This window comes from Tachypleus tridentatus, chromosome 4 (genome assembly GCF_004210375.1).
Source record: "Tachypleus tridentatus isolate NWPU-2018 chromosome 4, ASM421037v1, whole genome shotgun sequence".
Classification (NCBI taxonomy): Eukaryota; Metazoa; Arthropoda; class Merostomata; order Xiphosura; family Limulidae; genus Tachypleus; species Tachypleus tridentatus.
The window spans coordinates 104,703,484-104,722,884 of record NC_134828.1 but is presented as its reverse complement, the minus strand read 5'-3'; the positions used below and the strand labels follow the sequence as shown (position 1 = coordinate 104,722,884).

Genomic DNA, 19,401 nt, shown 5'->3' with positions numbered 1-19,401 from the left:
TCAAGTAATAGAAATAAGCACAGTGTCAGAATGATAAAAGATTTTAGCCATTTAAATGTGCAACCTTTAGTTAAGTGAAAGGAATAGTGCATTTATGACCTTATGGCATCTATTACAGAAAATGCTGTAGTACAGAAAGGCATCACGTGTTTACTACTCCATTAGTTAATATGCAAAGTTTTCAAAGTTTCTATTTTCTTTCATTTTAGTTAGAATGCAGAGAGATATTCACGTAATTAACATGACTTTTCCTTACTTTAGCCACACACATGACTAAATCTTGTAATTGATCTTTAAGTATTTTCTTGCAGGAAAAATAGTTACGGCTTCCGTTATGATGTTTTAAAATGGACAGCTGTTGTAGAATTACCTAAAGACCCAAGGCTTCCTAATTCTTGTGTTTAAACATGAATGGTTTGAAGTAACATTGACGAGATGAGTGAAGTGAGCAGCCTGACTTTATTTGTAGTATTTTATTTTGGTATTTAAAACCAGGTTTATCCTGGTAGTCAAATTTTAGTTTTCTTGTAGAATTTGAGAAGAGTAACCAGTCTCCTTGGTTTTCGCTTATTGCCTGCAAAGCAGTCAGTAAATCGACCACCATACATATTTTTATCTGAATGCATTTGTGACAAACCATATCGTCAAAGAAGAATTTTTGAATTTTGCAAACATTGTGAGCACCACTGGAGAGAGTTGCTCTTACATATGTTTGTGGTTCGATACCCATTTCAACCTTTTAGCTTGGTTACCTTTTCTGAGCAGCGACTTTCGAGCTGTTATGTATCTGTTCATATTACTTAATAATAATTCATATTTTATTGTTCTCGATGTAAAATTCACAAGTATCTTTACTGTAAGGCCATTGGTAAGATTGTGATTCAACTGTGATCTATCTTATTAAGATCATACCTTGAGTTACTTAACATCATTCTTCCAGAATCTTGATTTTATATCTCTACCACCTCTATCAGGTGGTAACCTCTATTGTTAACAATAATGTTAACAATGCCCATTTCACATACTGTTTTTGAAGTCTTGCACGCATTTCTCACTGAAACGTGGAAACTTGCCAGTTTTTTTTGTATACACTATTCTTGGTCACCAAGAAAACGGTAATTATTCTTGTTGTGCAGTATTTCAATCCTGGGAACCATGATTAAAATTTCACTAATACTACTGGGTATAATATGACTGCCTGTAATGTTAGAAGCTTTATACTGGTGTGCCACTTTTAGATTAGTTGGGTAACAAACAATTACAGTGGAAACCATTAAACAGGTGATTATACTCTGATCCAATTAAGTTTCAAGTGATAACAGGATTGCAATCCTGTAGTATTTGCCTTTTATATTCTTTTTCCTTGCAGTTTCTTTAATTGTTTCAATATCGTATCTGAACACCACCACTCACATACTTTGTACCTATTGTATTTCTTTTGACATTTGTGAGTAGCTTATTAATAGATAACAATTCTATATAAAACAACAAAGTTTGACTGGTGTTTACTATGCATTATCTGAAAAAAGTGACACCTTACTCCTACCTTAATTTCTAAATTTGTGATTAATAGTTTCCTATTTTTTGAACCAGTAATAGGTTTCAAACTTTGTGCTTATACTATTTTAAACACTTTTTATTTTGGATATTGTTCAGTTATAGTCATGAAATATTGTTTAGAGACATAACTGATATTAGAACAATGTAAAATAAACGAGTAAAAAGGACAGTTATAAGTATGATAACAAAAAAAATATTTCTTCATATAAAGGTATTCCAGAATAATTGAAAACTAACAGGTTAAGGTTTTTCACGCAGCATGGCTCTAGTTATACTTTAAGCCGAAATTAATAAATTACAACGCAAAGTTAAACTCCCTCCAGTCATTTATGTTTCCATTAATTAAGCTTGGTTTGTTTTGAATTCCGCGCAAAGCTACTCAAGGGCTATCTGCGCTAGTCGTCCCTAATTTAGGATTGTAAGAATTTACAATCACGAACTCTTGAGCTACTCTTTTACCAATGAATAGTGGAATTGACCGTAACATTATAACGCCCCCACGGCTGAAAGGGCACGCATGTTTGGCGTAACGGGGGATTCGAACTACGAATTACGAGTCGAGTGCTTTAACCACTTGGCCATGTCGGGTCCATTCATTAAGCCTAGTATATCTCATGAAGGCAGAGGACTTTATTAAGAACCTAAATATATTTGTACAATTTAGTAATAAAAATAAACGAGGGAAGTTTTACCAAACGTAAGATGTTAATTTTAACACAGATTTATGTTTTAAATTGCTGACAAAGTACGATTACACTTCATAAATGCTTACTATGAATATTTTTTTGCATGTGTGTTAGTTTAAAAAAAAATAATTTTATTTGTTAATGTCCTAACAAGCTCTTGCTTTTATCAAAATACGTGTCTTAATTTTCTTGGAATGTGAACTGATTTCGTCCTAGGTGAGGTACATGAACCTATATTGAGTTCTTAGAGGAAAGTAGTTAGTTAAACATGATAAGTTGATTTATTTTGAAAGGTTATATATTATATTAGTCGATGCAGAGAAGGCAATGAGTTAAGGATTCTCTGAATAGAACTGGAGGCATTTCCAAACCACTGAAAAGTGGTGTCAAAATTTAACATTAACCTCAAGGTTGCTGATGGACGAAAATATATTAACAGTTTGCATATCCAATCACGTTTCTCCTTGCCATTCCAGTAACCTGTGGCTATACAGGTTAAAAGCACTGATCATCTTATTGGTATGCGTTATGTTTCTTGAAAGCACGGATTATTCACAACCGACTTTGCTAAAGTAAAAATTTATTATTCTGAACCTCATACAAGAAGTTTTCATCGATATATTTACGGATGAAAATGCTAGTTAAAAACTAGTATTATCTGTACGGAAAACACCGAATGTTCTATATAAAAGTAAACTCCGTCAAATCCTCTGAAACATGTTCATTTTAAAAGTAATTTCATGGGATTTCAGAGACGTAAACGTTTCACGTCGCCAAATGTGCAGAATACAACAAACATGACAGTACTTTACCTGTTTATCTGATTTGTCTTCATTCATATCAATAGTGGGTCATTACCTAGAAACTTGGTAAAAATGGCTGTCACCACTACACAAATCACTAAACGTGTGGTCTTGGAGGCTTTTACATCTAACCAAACATTAATTAGTATGTCCTCATCAACTGTGGCCGTTCACTTTGTTCCCGCTGGTACAGTGATAAGTCTACGGATTTACAACACTAAAATCAGCGGGTCGATTCCCCTGTGTGTACTCAGCAGATAGCCTGATGTGGCTTTGCTATAAGAAAGCACCTACACCGTTTATTTCTGGGGAATAGAATTATTATTACTTTGTTTTAAAGGTGATTTTTAACATTTTTTTTCACAATCTTCGCACGTGCGAGTGATTGTCAGACTATCAGTACTTCAATTCTCAATACTTTATGAGAAATAGATCGTTTATGAACAAAGACCGACACTAATTCATTTATTTCTTTACACAATGGTTCCGGGAATCTTGTAATCCTTTTCTTTCAAACATATGAAACTCACAATATTTCACGCCCCTTAGCAGCATCGTTAAACTAACTATTTAATGCATTATTTCATGAAGCAGTAAGTGAGCCATGTTTAAGAGGTGTTCGGACATTTCTGATAGAGGACTGTATGTATGTGTGTATATATGTACCTAAAACTTTATATCATAGTTAGGAATAATTCTAAACTACGCTCTCTCGTCACTATAATATACACTTCACGATAAATCCCCTAGAGTCAGGTATTGAAAGCTTTCATGTCTAACAAAACATTAATTAGCATTGTAAACAGTAGTGCATCAAATATTTATTTAAATCTGTGTGTATAACCTTCAAACTTCATCAATGGTCTTCACAACAACATTTGTAGAGTATCTTTGATTTTACAAAATGTAGACAACTTCTCTGAAACAATCCAATCTGTTGTTTATTTCAAATACTTTGTATATATCAACTTGGTTCAAAATTATGAGTTAAGGAAGCTTTCAGGAAGTATTTTGGGGAATATTATTTAATGATTTCAGGAACTTGAAGCTTTCAGGAAGTATTTTGGGGAATATTATTTAATGATTATTTTAATGATTTCAGAAACTTGAAGCTTTCAGGAAGTATTTTGGAGAATATTATTTAATAAAAGTTCTTCTTACATTATCAAAATAATTAGCTGCTAACGTAAAAAGTATTTAATACAAGGATTTTCAATTAGTTCTAGTTCAACTCTGGTTATTAATTGTTTTTTTATTCCATTTGGTTCGCTTTTAAATATATAAAAAAGGCATTTCGTGCAAATATAACGCCAAATTCAGTGAATATACCATTCACGAAAACATGCGTGTCCTCAATAATTGTAACATAATTATTTTCGTCAAGTCATTATTAGAGCGATACTGTTCTATGTTTGACTCTCTACTAGTTTATGATTTTAACTTGTAATCAATTGACGACAGTTCTTCAAGGGTCCTCACAACTGATGTTTCTGGTGTTCTCATGTGTTTCTTATTTTGGCGTGAGTTATTCTTTTGTGTAAATATAAAATCAGTTTTATATATGACACTTGAACACTTTAGCTATGAAAAATTATCTTATTTCTAAAGTGGTGTATTTTTCTCTCACATATAAAACTGTATCCTGAAACTTGATGGCGAGTGTGGTCGGAACGTTTCACATTATACTTGCATTGTATCTTTCTACATAATGAGAAATTAATTATATATTGTTTCGGAATGTTACATGAAATTTAAATGCAGTACCGACTTCCCTTAAAAGCACTTCAAATATTTAAGCGTACGATAAAAGCATTAGTACACAAAACACTTGTTACTTCTGTGCATCTTACATTAAGGAATTCTTCAATAAAGAGCTTGAAAACACCTCAATATACTGATTTTGGTGATTTTGGTATACTCAATATACTGGTGAGTTAGTGTCTATAAATTTAAGGGTTAAATTTTGACTTCAGGGAAAGGGGGTATCAAGACAATTCCTTATATTAAGGCAGATGATACTGTTCCAGGAAGGAAAACATTCGTGCAGACTAGATAAAATAATCCGGTTGTTTAAACTGATAAATACCGCATAAACATATGTTTGTATCTGGCTTTATTAATATCCCGAAAAACAACACTTATTTTAAGGCATGAAAAGGCACCAAGAAATCTACGAATAAAAACATTTCATAGCAATCAAGCCAGATTTTTGTAAATCCACTGCAAGTACTGAGTTACCCGAACAGTAAGCCACGGTAACTTACAGTTTGGCCTGGTGGACATAATCCCAACTAAAAAATATCGTCCCTCAAAGGTCTTCACCATTACAGCCTGTCCAAAGCTTGTTCTCTGGAGTGAAAGAAAAGGAAACAAGCACATTAAAATACCTAATATATATATATAATTCTCTTACAAACTAAATAATACAAAATGGTAAGTAACTTCTAAGGGTTTTAATCTGAGTACTCATATTTGTATTAAGTAATTTATTAGGACTATCACCACGTTTCTTTAATGAACAAGATTTCTTGTTTTTCTCATTGTTGCTAGGGAACTAGAGATTCGAATAATTCCGTTAGATCTTGTTTATTAAACGCCTGGGACCTGTAGAAGGTGCAGGTGATTGGACCAAAAGCTTGTGTATCAACAACTATAAAAAAACAAAACAAAACGTGATGATAGTGCAAATAATACAAAAATATCGATTTATGTTTTAGTAAACGCACTTGAAGAAGCTGTAAAGCGAAATTTTTGACTCTCCAATTAAATAAAAACAACGTTTTGATGTTGTTAGTTAGTTATCACCATTAGATTCCATCTAGGAACATAGGGCCGCAATCGCTTGCGGATTCTTCAACAAGTATTTAAGTGAGTAGGTTGTTAGCCCACTGCACCGAGCCGTCCCTAATTTGGCAGTGTAAGACTAGAGGGAAGGCAGCTAGTCATCACCGCCCACCGCCAACACTTGGGCTACTCTTTTACCAACGAATAGTGGGATTGACCGTAACATATAACGCCCCCCACGGCTGGGAGGGCGAGCATGTTTGCCGCGACGCAGGCACGAACCCGCGACCCTCGGATTACGAGTTTTTGGTGTTCTAAGTTCGTTTATTTATTGTATTAATATGTAAGTTGTATATCCTACAGAAGACTATTTTCCTTTCTTAACTACTAAGTTTTATTTTACAATACAACGCCTTGCATTACATACAGCGTATTGATGTTTAGATGTTTTATTGACTTAGCAACTGTTTTTTTTTCTTCTTGTAATGCATACTTATGCAACATGTGCTGACAAAACTGTTCATGATTTCATGGACTTTATCGATACAGTATTCATGTGTTTGATTTATTTCTCACTGAGCTATCAGTTTCGTTTTTTAGCAGAATAAAATACAATTCATATGCACAACGTCTTCAGTTTTATTTAATCTGGGTTTACAGGTTTTCCCTCTAATACAATACTCCCTATGGCCTGAGGTGGACAGATGGTGTTAGAGCGCTTGATTCGCCACCTGTGGGTTCGAATCCTCGTCCCATTAAACATGCTCGCCTTTTCAGCCTTGGGAGCGTTATAATGTGACAGTCAATCCCACTATTCGTTGGTAAAAGAGTAGCCCAAGAGTTGGACACAGTAGTGGTTCATAATAGGGATATCAAAGATAACAACTCTCTAATAGAATAGTCGGGCCCAAAGCACTTTAAACGGTTAAATATTTCACGCAAACAACACTTTAGATCTTTACTATTGTTTGATAAGACTGTACATATATAAAATTCCTCTCCCCTTAGAAAAGAATGCACGTTAGACTTTAAAGGAAAAGAAAATCCTCTTAGAACGTGTATTTCTTCTTATTATCATTACTGCTCCCTTGACAGCTTACAAATACAGCGCCCGACATGGCCAGTTGGTTAAGGCACTCGACTAGTAATCCGAGTTAATATAATATAGTTACACACAAATTAAAAGCATACTGTACTCTCAAACAAATCTCCATGACAACCTGCAGTTACAAATTAACATCTTACATCTCGGAATAATGCGATCAAAAAGCCAATAACTACAATCAATCATCACGAACGGTCTCCGCTAATTTCTAGCTATATTTATCATCACTATTAATAGTTCGTGATGATTTATTGTAGATAGTTAGCCACTCTATCAAGTAATTCTTTGTCCGTAGTTATGGATTAAAAAAGCCAACAAACAAGATGGACTAAAATTGGGAATTTAAAATATGCACAATATGGATTGTAAAAGTAAGGAACCAAGACTGAAGATACTGTAGACATAACTTACTCAAACTACAAGTCCCTATTTTGGTTCGGTGCTGCCACCTAGAATTACTAGAGATTTTAGTTTGATCTATACAGTAATCTAAGTAATCTATACAGTATTTTCAGTCCCTATTTGTAGATTTTTAAATTCCCATTTTTTTTATTCATCTCCTAATCTAGTTCTTGCTATATACATTTCGCAAATCCATTTTGTGATGGATCTTCTAGCTAACACTTAAATTATAACATGAAAAAAATATATATATGTATACACTACATGTCCAAAAGTATATGGACACTCCTTCAAATTACGGGGTTCGGCTATTTCAGTCACACCCATTGGTAATAGATGCATAAAATTAAGCATACAGCCATGCAATCTCTATAGACAAACATTGGCAGTAGAATGGGTCATACTGAAGAGCTCAGCAACTTTCAATGTGGCATTGTCATAAGATGCTACCTTTCCAACAAGTCAGTTCGTTAAGTTTCTGCCCTTCAAGAGCTGCCCCGGAAAACTGTAAGTGCTGTTATTGTGAAGTGAAAACGCCTAGAAGCAGCAACAGCTCAGCCACGAAGCGGTAGGCCACACAAGCTCATAGAACGGGATCGCCGAATGCTGAAGCGCGTAAAAATCCTCTGTCCACAGTTGCAACACTCATTACCGAGTTCCAAACTGCCTCTGGAAGCAATGTCAGCAACAAAACTGTTCATTGGGAGCTTTCTGAAATGGATTTCCATGGCCGAACAGCCGTACACAAGCCTGAGATCCCCATGCGCAATGCCAAGCGTCAGCTGGAGCAGTGTAAAACACACTGCCATTGAACTCTGGAACAGTAGAAACGCATTCTTTGGAGTGATTAATCGTGTTGCACTATTTGGCAGTCTGACGGACGACGAATCTGGGTTTGGTAGATGCCATGAGAACGCTACCTGCCTGAATGCATAGTGTCAACTGTAAAGTTTTGTGGAGGAGGAATAATGGTCTGGGGTTGTTTTTCATGGTTTGGGCTCGACTCTTTAGTTCCAGTGAAGGGTAATCTAAATGCTACAGCATACAATGACATTCTAAAGAATTGTGTGCTGCTTCCAACTTTGTGGAAACAGTTTGGGGAAGACCCTTTTGTTTCAGCATGACAATGCCCCTGTGCACAAAGTGAAGTCCATAAAAACATGGTTTTGCCGAGGTTGTTGTAGAAGAAATTGACGCCTGCACGGAGCCCTAACCTCAACCCCATCGAACACCTTTGGGATGAACTGGAACGCCAACTGCGAGTCAGACCTTCTCGCCCGACATCAGTGCCTGATCTCACAAATGCTCTTGTGGCTGAATAGGAGCAAACCCCCATAGCCATGTTCAAAAATCTAGTGAAAAGCCTTCCCAAAAAAGTTGAGGATGTTATAGCAGCAAAGAGAGGACGAACTTCATATTAATGCACATGGTTTTGGAATGAGATGTTCAAGAAACACATATGTGTGTGATGGTCAGTGGTCCACATATGTTTGGCCATATAATGTACATGTGTAATTTATAACAGTACACTTTGCTATACTGAGCTTTGACCACTACTTGGTTTCGTGATTTTTCTTCCTTCAGTGCATAATTTTACAATGTATGTTTCTATTGATGTTTTCCTTATAGTTAATTCTTTCAACGCAGTGGTAAGTCTTCGGATTTACAACACTAAAATCGAGGGTTCGATTCCCCTCGGTGAACACAGCAGATAGCCCGATGTGGTTTTGCTATAAGAAATTACACACACTTTTTAACGCAAAGCTACATTGGCCTATCTTCTCTGTCCAGCACAGAAATTCAAACTCCGACTTTAACGCTGTAAGTCGTAAACTTACCATTGATATGCTCGAAGTTCCTGTATAAACTATTAATTTCCACTCTTAATCCGAGGGCCGGGGATTCGAATCCTGTCACACCAAACATGCTCGCCCTTTCAGCCGTGGGGGCGTTATAATGTTACGATCAATCCCACTATTCGATGGTAAAAGAGTAAGCAAGAGTTGGCGGTGGGTGGTGGTGACTAGCTGCCTTCCCTCTCGTCTCACACCGCTAAATTAGAGATGGCTAGCGCAGGTAGCCCTTATGTAGCTTTGCGCGAAATTCAAAACAAACAAAACCAAACTTAAAGGATGTATAAAAAATGAACACTAGAGGGATAATTAGTTAAATAAAGACTGTATTGCATTACATGTTGCTTAATTTAAATTTTCGATCAATTGCGTTTTAAAACTATACTCTTAATAATTTAATTTTAACCCTTCCATATACTGAATCGTTTACAACCTGCGTGTTACAACTTATATTATTAAACGGTATGTTAAAATCTACTCAAAAAGTGATTCCTACAACTTTATGTACGAAAGACGAAAAAGTAATACTGTTGTAGCATTTCATTGTCAAGTAAGATTGTCTGGTGAAAATAATTCAGTGTGCAGCTCACGTAATAATAATATTTTTTTATTTTCCTTCAAAGTTTCTAATAGTTTGTACACTACCGTAAGTTGTTACAGGCCTGCGTTAATGGCATTGACTGACATAATGAATCAACTAACTTGTGTAAATAAACTCGATGAGCGTGATAGCAAAAAAAAAAAAAATCAACAGGGCCATATTAAGGGTGGTAAAGAAACAGAAGGTTCATTAGGACTCCGACCAGTTGGATCCATAAAGAAAAAAAGAAGAAATCTTTATGCATTATACGCATTTGCATTGATAACTGAGGGTCCAAATGCTAATCTACTGCTCCAGGACCCACTTGACCTAAATCTGCCTCTGGATATAAATATTTCACGAAAACACACAGCTTGGTTCAACTTTCTATTTTAAAATAACTGTTTCCTTGACTATATTTCAATTTAGTTTTCAACATAAAAGAAAACTCCACACAGTTCAAAAAATCATATTGTTTTTACAATAGAGCGTCGACTATCGACTGTATGAAGAAACGTTACATTACATCCTTTGAACTTTCTAGGTGAACTAGTCCTATCACATTAAACCTTTTGACATGAGTTTATCATTAACAATGGCAGCTCCCTCTAGCCAACATTTAAATTACAAAATTAAAATAATGGCTTACAATAAACTCTTCCTGGTTTGTGAAGTTTCCTGAACAATCCTAATAAAAATAAATAAAACATTACACTAAATTTTTCTTTCAACAAGTCTTTTTGCTAGTTTTCTTTTCAAAGGCTTAAAATATACAGAGGGGGATGACGTATTTTTCCTTGTTCTCACCTGCCATCCTGTCGCTGAGAGAGTTCATCCTAGGTAGATAATTGAAAGAATACACCAACGATTGATGATCCTGTGGAAGCACTCCAGTCAGAAACTTGAAGTACCTCCACAGATTAAAATTCTGTTGACAAGATCTTCTCTGGAGATACGTAATTAGCCATTCTCTCACTGACGTACTTACAAAGACGATTGTGTTGAATGGCCTTTAATATGAATTACCTATCTTCCAAACACCTAGTTAATTTTAGAGTTTGTCCTCTCTCACAACAGGAACTATTCAGGCATACCACGTTAGCCTGATAGTATCCAGTTTCATCAGCACTTGCAATATAATTATATTTTACTTTATTACAAACCGATTTACGTCTTACTAAGGTAAAGCCATTAGTGGCAAATCTCTGGACTTATATGCTAAATGGGTTTTCTTACAGCAAAGCCACATCGGGCTATCTGCTGAGCCCACCGAGGGGAATCGAACCCCTGATTATAGCGTTGTAAATCCGTTGACTTACCGCTGTACTAGCGGGGGGCTATATATGCTAAATATCAGGTTTCGAAATCTGTGGTGAGCACAATACAAATAGTGCACTGTGCCCCTTAATTATACACAAACAAACCTGGATAAATTCATGTACGTACGACATTGCTAATCTTCCTGCCCACTAATATCTCATGAAATGCTGGAGTATTTGGCTTCACTATACCTCAGTCACTAGATAAAGAATTTTTGTTAGTAATTCTTAATAGAAGTATCTCACTTATGACCAGTGTCCTAGTTTCCACTGGATGTCCAACCTCCAATGTAGAAATTGCCATGCGACTCACAAGTTATAGAGCATGGGGTTACTAAAACAAATCTGACCTCACATTCATTTTTCCGCATGAAGTACATTCCAAAAATGCACTCTTTCTTCACGTTCATTACCCACACATCACGACGAAGAAACCCTTTTCTACAGTAAGGTAACCTCCAACTTATTTTTAACTGAAACTTTATGACCACATGTTCTTTGCATAAATCCTTCTACATTCTTCAACTCTGGAGGCAATTTCCAACTATTTTTAGCAACAGTTTGGGAAGAAAAATTGTAGCAGTGAGGCCAATGTCAAACAGTAGGATGCAAGGTGTTTTTTTATCAATAAGCCCATGGACTATTTACTTCAAATAATTAACTTATTTTTTCGTCGTGGTAGATGAAGCATTTCCTTTTGAACTACGTCTCATGAGTCCAACTTATTCATATCTTACTGATGTCTCATTAGCTCTGTGTTGTTCTTTCGATCTGGTTGGACTTGAAAACTCACCTTTGTGTACTTTCTTGGTGTCTTAACAGCTGCTGATTCCTCAAAGTCTCGATTGTAATGTCCAAGTTTACCGCAGTTATTACAACTCCCCTTTGTAATATCCACTAGAAAACGTTTTTATTCCTTACAAACTTTGTCATTAATTCTTGACATTATGTTATTTCAAGTTATATCTGAAACACTTACTGTTTTGTGGCATATTCCCTCTATTCTATGCCACTAGTTGCCTACTTTTTTTAAAAATTCTTCTCAACTGTCGCCAGTATTAATCTACAACTTTTATGGAATCATGTTCCATTGCCAACATCAAAATGTTCTTTAAGGATGTGCACATTATTTGCTTCAGCCTAATTCTAATATCCTCGTGTGTTATGGTGCTTTTAAATGGGCTATGTGCAAACAAATCCATCAATTTACAAGGATCGCTCACGTACGATAATTGAAAGTCTTTCCAAATCTTCTGCAAATCTGGTTAAGATTTCTTTTTTCCCGTGTATTTTATTCTGAAACATTGCTGTGTGTATACATGTTTCTGTGCGACTTCAGCTATAAATGGTTGATACTTGTTATGATTATGAGCTGCAAGATTACTTAATATTATCAAAGCTAACTTACATAAGAACATGAATTTTTAGTTGATCTTTCAGGTATCCCAGTTACAATTGAAATTTTAAAAAATACAAAATTTCTAAAACAAAATAATTTTAACCGTAAACACTGAAAAATAAAAGGCCGCTTGATTCAGGCCTAACATTTGTTAAGCCTCTGTTTAGTATATTATTGATAAAAATATAGATTAACATTGTAAATTGTGTATGTATTTTGCTTTTGTTTAGTTAGGGCTAAACTTTACCTCTTTAATACAATCAATAAATAAAGTTATAATGTTATTCTACGACCTAACTTTTTTACCTTTTCAAAATCTTTGATAAGCTTTTGTTATGGCGTTTTACAAAAATATCTATTAAATTAGTTTTACATCCGTTGAAAGGAAGAGCATTCTGATTTACGTGGTAAGGTGCACGCACATTTTCAGGACAGACAAAAGCTGAGTATTATTACAATATATTCCGTATTGTGTGCATTTTTCATTATTTATGTGGGATTTAATTTTTTCATAACAACATGTGTTTCAGATAGTTTTAATTTACTCACCTCACAGTCGTCCTCTTCATAGCTTTCCCCCACGCACATAGCGCCCTCTACTGACGGAATAATGTTCCGATAAATTGCCTTACAGTCAGATGGATGCCAAACTGCTAGTTGTTGGGTGTGGATTTCAACGTCCAGTGATTTATCTAATATAATTATATTTATTTTGATACTTTTCTTTTGCATATATGTATAAACACGTATTTATTAAAGTTAAGCATAATATTTAACCAAACGCTAAGCCTGATCACAAATACTTTACATATCCATAGATAAGTGGAGTAATCAAAGGTTTTAAACTTCGTAACTAAAAATATGTTATTACTTTTGCCTTACATTTAACATAAACAATAATTACTGAGATCAGAATACAATTTGACGAGTCTCATTACAGTGTGAACACAAATTCGAAGATTCTTAAGTAGAATAAAGCACTTAGTTTGTCAGTGCCATGCTATTTATCTGAAAAGATAGCATAATAATGGAAGCTCCAAAGTTGCGTTATTGTTAAATTACAACTAGAATTTGTCTCTTCATTGGTTGTAAGTTAAAAAAAGTAAAACACTTGCAGTACTTTTTCCCTGTTCTGTGGGAAACATCATGAACAATCTATTTGTCTACATTTTAAACTGTTATCACTAACTGCCATCAAAGCAAACAATCAGATCATTTGCTTTTTGTGAGTCTTTAAGAAAGATGCACCAAGAAATAAAATTAGAAGTATAGGTAGTTTTGTCTGTCATCGCAATGTAGGCCTCGCATGGCTAGGTGGTTGGGGATCTCAACCTACCAATTTAAAACCAGCAATTTCGAATCCCTTTATTGAATATTCTAGTCCTTCTAGCCGTGAGAGCGATATAATGCTGCTATGAACGTAATTCTACTTTCATCCTTAACAAACTGTGAGATTGTGTGGGTCACATATACAATTTATGTGTATTTTAATTCCCATTTAATGTCCGAGCTCCTGTTAACTTGATACTTTCTTAAGTTCATTAACTTCCACTGGGATTGTAAGGTAACCGTAATTTTCTTTTGCTTGCGCCTGTAGAAGTACATAAAATTAGCATCTAAATCAGGGCCTGCATTACAAGTTGCTGCGCATGTCAGTAATTTTAATGAGTTGGTGTAAGTTTATAAGTTACCTCATGCGCTCTTTAAATATTGTAATTTCTGTCTTACTGTTAAATGACAGAATAAGTTATAATTATAGTCGGCTAGGAGGAACACAACATTTGCACAGGGCTTCTACGATGGGTCGTCTTGGCTATGGGTGGAACTCCCCGATCAAAACAATGCTCATCAGATGGGAACCACGCATATGCTATTATATAAAATATACTGGAAGCAAAACTTCATGTTGAGAGATGTATTAACATCGCTCAGTTTTAGTTTGTATATCTACTGTATAATACATGGATCATAGATAAACTGTGCCGATCTAACAGTTCTGGAAAATCCTTAATATAGCTCTAAATACTCCATGTTAAGTGAGCTGTTAATCAAAACTGCCATTGAAACTAAACCATAAAGTTTTACAGTTGGAAGGAGGAGTGGCATGACCTAGTGGTTAGGGCACTCGACTCGCAATGTGTGGGTTGCGAGTTCAAATCTCGTTACTGAACATGTTCGCCATTTCAACCATGGGGTCATTATAATGTGGCGGTTAATCGCACTTTTCGTTGCCCATCTAGTCTATCAGTCCCAAATTCGGAGCAGATAGCACAGACAAATCCTCGTGTATCTTGGCGCGAACTTCCCAAAACAAACAAGTGGAATCTTACTGAAAGGTGTAAATCCCACTGTTGCGTAGTACGCTCTGAAAGAGTCGGTTTTCACTGGAGCATCTTCGGCTGGTAGACATATCGGCTGAATATTACCAGTATTCGCAGCAGCGAAATCTAACTTCAGAATAGCGATGTCGTTAATAAAGGAACTTATGCTGAATTTCTCATGAACTTTGACATGCAGGACAGGAAACCTAAATGTGTTCCCGTAAGTCCCTGTACTTCCAGACGATTTTGACCAGACTTGGAGAGACAATCTTGAAGTCGGTAAACTGGAAAGAAGGTACAAACATTCAAATATTTCATTTTTTAACATTACCATTACCAATTTTATTAAATTTGAAAAGCATTTAGTGTCCAGTTTGTTACCTGCAATTATTAAACAGTTTGGTTAGGTGCTGTGACACTGGAGTAAAAATAAACATAACAATGAACTTGTGGAGAATTATTTAAAAAGCATAAACAAAAAATATGGCTGATCTGAAACAATGCTGAGCGCATTCATTGATATCAAAATAGATCTTCATTTCAAGTAACATTGTTTACAAAATATCCATCCAATCGACACTATACACAGAAATGGCTTATGAAAATGCAGAGAGACAATTTTGTTTAATAATACTATTGAACAAAATTTTTTACTTTTTCTTGTTCCTGGGCAAAAAGTGTTATTTCTCAATTGCTTAGCTTGTGCTCTTCAAATTTTAGTTTATGACCTGGGAGCGTATAACGAAAACACGATGGGAGACTATATTTGGGGGCTGATACATGAAAGTGATTTATATTACAGTCGCAAATCTCGAAAACCCACTAACTTCTAAGCATTGTTCATTTTGGTATAACTTTAGTATAAATACATGTAAATCTTGATTCATATGTTGTTTTATTCAGACCTTACGTGAATAAAAATGTGCAAATTTGCCTGTTTTTTACATAGAAAATAGGTTAATTTATAAATCTCATTATGCAAGTCACAATAGCAAAGTTTGTAATTTCACAACATAAGCATTTAAAACATAAGACATACTATCCATGAACAACATTTGTGTTACATTGTGTTATATTTCAAAATATAGCAACATCCTCCAACTCTGCATTTTGTTCTCTCGTTCTCATTGTTATCAGTCCTAGAGTTTTTCAAGAAATCGGAAAAAAAGTTACATGCCAAATTCAAATTCTTGGAAAAGGTGGTATAAAAGAAAGAGCTCGTATTCAAATAATAATAATAAAAAAAAACAGTGCACGAGATTCGTAGAAATCTCTTCACAGGCTCAGACAGATAACTCTTGGAGTAAACACACCCGCTTTCGACAAGCGCGGGATGTACTCATAATTTCTGTGCAATAGTAGTATTTCTAATTATGGAATTAATCACAAGAGTTACAACATAATACTATGTTTTGTTGTTGTTGTTGTTATTATTTTTTTTACAGAAAATGTACATAAATGAACTTAATGTTCCATGTAACCCGTGGCTCAAAGTTAAAACGCGCACTCTTTTTACTTACATATTTGCACGTTAAACTAGAACTAAGTGTATCCAAAACCTTAAAGGAAATCCCTTTCAACTTATCAAAAGAAAGAAGAAGATAACACAAAATTATAAGTATAGCTCTTTTCAGATTAACTTGTTCGATGAGTATTTTAATAACGTTTGGTTTGTTTGTTTTGAATTTCGCGCAAAGCTACACGAGGGCTATCTGCGCTAATCGTCCATAATTTAGCAGTGTAAGATTAGAGGGAAGACAGCTAGTCATCATCACCCACCGCCAACTCTTGGGGTACTATTTTATCAACGAATAGTGGGATTGACCGTCACATTATAACGCCTCCACGGCTGAAAGGGCGAGCATGTTTGGTGTGACGGAGATTCGAACCCGCGAACCTCGGATTACGAGTCGTGTGCCTTAACCAGCTGCCCATGCCAGGCCGTTGAATAACGAAATAAAGTGATCAAAATATCCAAGAAAAAAGGTAAAGCAGGTTTTAAAGACATGAAAATTAGTTCTGTTAAAAAAACAAACATGGTAAATTTATTTATTAATATTTAAAGAAAAATAGCGAAGAAAGACATTTACACTCCAACTAGTTTGGCAAACACTAAGAGAAAGGAATTTTGTTTTCGTAAAATAATTGAATTTTGGTTGATTGTTGCAAAAATCTTAAGTTTTAAAAATGTATGAATAAGGCACGTTCGTTAGAATGTAAGCTTTAAGAGTGGTTGAAACATACGCTTTGTTGACACTTTACTATAATATTCATTTGGATAGTTAAAACTGTTTTACCAAATCTGAGCCACAACAATTTACAAAATATATATTTTTCTATGATTATTTACCATTTGTTATTAACATGTGCTCAGCCTTTTTATTTATTCTTTTTATAAAGCTTTTTAAGTTTGCCAACACTCAGAAATTTTAACATTTTAGCAATTATATTTTTAATTCGAACAGGTGTGTATGTTCTTACTTTAATGTGACGATGTTTTATTATGAGGTCTATTTTGCATTGTTAGCTTAATACATGAATTTAAACCTTCTAAGCTCACTGAACATTTTGACATATTATTAGAATTACGGCCGAAAATATTGATAACAACAAGGGAACCCAACAGACGAATCGATACATACCAACCATTACACGTAGTTTTTATTTTATAACAATGCAAAATTCAGTATTTTCGCGTATTAAATTACCTAAGTTATTTACTGGGCTAACTTTTAGACCTCATCTAGGTATGTAGCTTGCTCTAATCATAAATTATTGATAACGTGTGGAACATATCAATTACTTACCAGTTACATCAGCAACGTACTTAAAAATTAAGAATAAGTTTCAAACTTACAGCTGGTTGGTCTCCTCGTCAAGAACACAATGTGCAGCAACTAACACGTGTAGTTTACTAATAAAAATTCCGTTACAACGAGCTTTCCTGGTTGTGTACGTTTCAGTGAACAATATAGCCTGAAATACAAATGAATATAGCAAAAAATTATGTAAAAAGAAAACAATATAAGCTGTACACCTATAAACGTGAGATCATTTTATATTTTTATCGTAGAAAGAAAAAATAGCAAAAACCAATGTATTGTACAGCAATAATATTCAATAATGCAATAATAATAGAAAGATTTCCTGAGAAATTTCCTGGCTGAGTAACACGAGTGAAAATTAGCCATACAATAAATATATTTCGCACCGTTCATTTGAAGACCTGTGTTTATTGTAGTTTCTGGATGCGCAGCCTAGCCATACAATTAAGATATTATGCAACGTTCATTTGAAGGTGTGTTATATCGTAGTTCCTAAAAACGCAAGAGCACTTCATTAATGAATAAGAAGTAGTAATGAAGTTTTTTTACTTAATGAATTCGGTTTTAATATAAACTCTGTGAAGATCTGGTTGAGTGGAGAATTTTTGGTAAGCAACTTAAAAGCTATTGTGATATTGTTTAGGTTTAAAATGTGATCCAGAAATAGTATTTATGTCAGCACTTCAGTAGTTTATTTGCTCATAAAGCACGTACTTCTATCTATCTTGAAATATCAAGATGGTATAATAATACCATCTGGTTGCACCAATAATTAAGTATTCTAACTCAAAAACAAATCACTGAAATACGGAAATATTCAAAGAAGCCTTAATCACCAATAACAAGTTCGACAAATTAACCACTTCGTATTTTTAATTATTTCAATATTTAAAAGCATGCCCAGTCCTGAAGCTATTGATAATTTATCTGTTATAATAAGTTCACTGGTGACTCTACTCACGTACAATATGACTAACGTTACATTTCAGATCTCGATTCATCCATGCCTCCAACAGTGAAGTTGTCAAAATATTAATGTTTTATTTTTTGTTTCTTTGTTTGTGTTTCTCTACAGCCTTTTCATCCATGCATCAAGAGTGAATTTGCCAGATGATTAATGTTCTGTTTGTTTGTTTTTTTGTCTAGACCTGTTTCATCCATGACTTTAATTAGCAATGACATTTTTAGCAAATCACACTACAGGTTTCATCGTTCATACCTTCTTCTCCATAGTTCAGTCACATTTCCGCCTACAACCATCTGGTAATTGTTCGGTCTATGTTTTGTTCTTTCCAATCCAGTTTCATATCCGTTTGTAGTATATCCAGATAAAACTAGATTCAATGTGGAGACACGCAGACAGGCCCGCTAACAATCGAGATATTCACTCAAAACACCGATTACGAAATGGTGTGCTACTAAATCTCTTACTAGCACACAAGAATAAATCAAAATGCACAACCTTTATTATTACAATTAAACGCAAACACAGTAAATGTACTTGCTGTTTATTTACATGGAACGATCGTTTCTACTGACGCTTGTCTTCCAACCATTCAGGGTGAAGCTGTGTTCTAGCCTGACTAAGTACAGTATACAAAAAAAAAACAACTCGTATTCATCTCACTAGTCATTCTCACTACACTATAGGCGAGACAGTAACCTCTAAACATCACCTGAACAAGCGTCGAAGGTCAATGCTATCTTCATCCAGTAGGTATCTGCTTTCGACAACAGAAAAAGCAGAAAAGCAACTCGAAGTAA

The 19,401-nt window shown here is 34.8% G+C and overlaps 1 protein-coding gene across 1 annotated transcript; it reads right to left on the bottom strand.

Moving 5' to 3' along the window:
• Window positions 1-5,145: 5,145 nt before the first annotated feature.
• LOC143248176 (proclotting enzyme-like) lies at window positions 5,146-18,868 on the bottom strand. The gene is made up of 5 exons (XM_076496608.1): window positions 18,857-18,868; window positions 17,670-17,788; window positions 14,822-15,096; window positions 13,041-13,183; window positions 5,146-5,398 (listed from the first exon to the last, which is right to left on the bottom strand). Exons 1-5 carry the CDS (start codon window positions 18,866-18,868, stop codon window positions 5,246-5,248), a joined length of 702 nt encoding a protein of 233 aa, XP_076352723.1. The 3' UTR covers window positions 5,146-5,245.
• Between the last annotated feature and the right edge of the window lie 533 nt (window positions 18,869-19,401).

Coding starts and splice junctions, on each gene's coding strand:
- LOC143248176 (XM_076496608.1), bottom strand. Junction 15,097..17,669: donor GACGAGGAGACCAACCAGCT/GTAAGTTTGAAA, acceptor CCTTCTTTCCAG/TTTACCGACTTCAAGATTGT. Junction 13,184..14,821: donor AGTGGGATTTACACCTTTCA/GTAAGATTCCAC, acceptor TAATTATATTAG/ATAAATCACTGGACGTTGAA.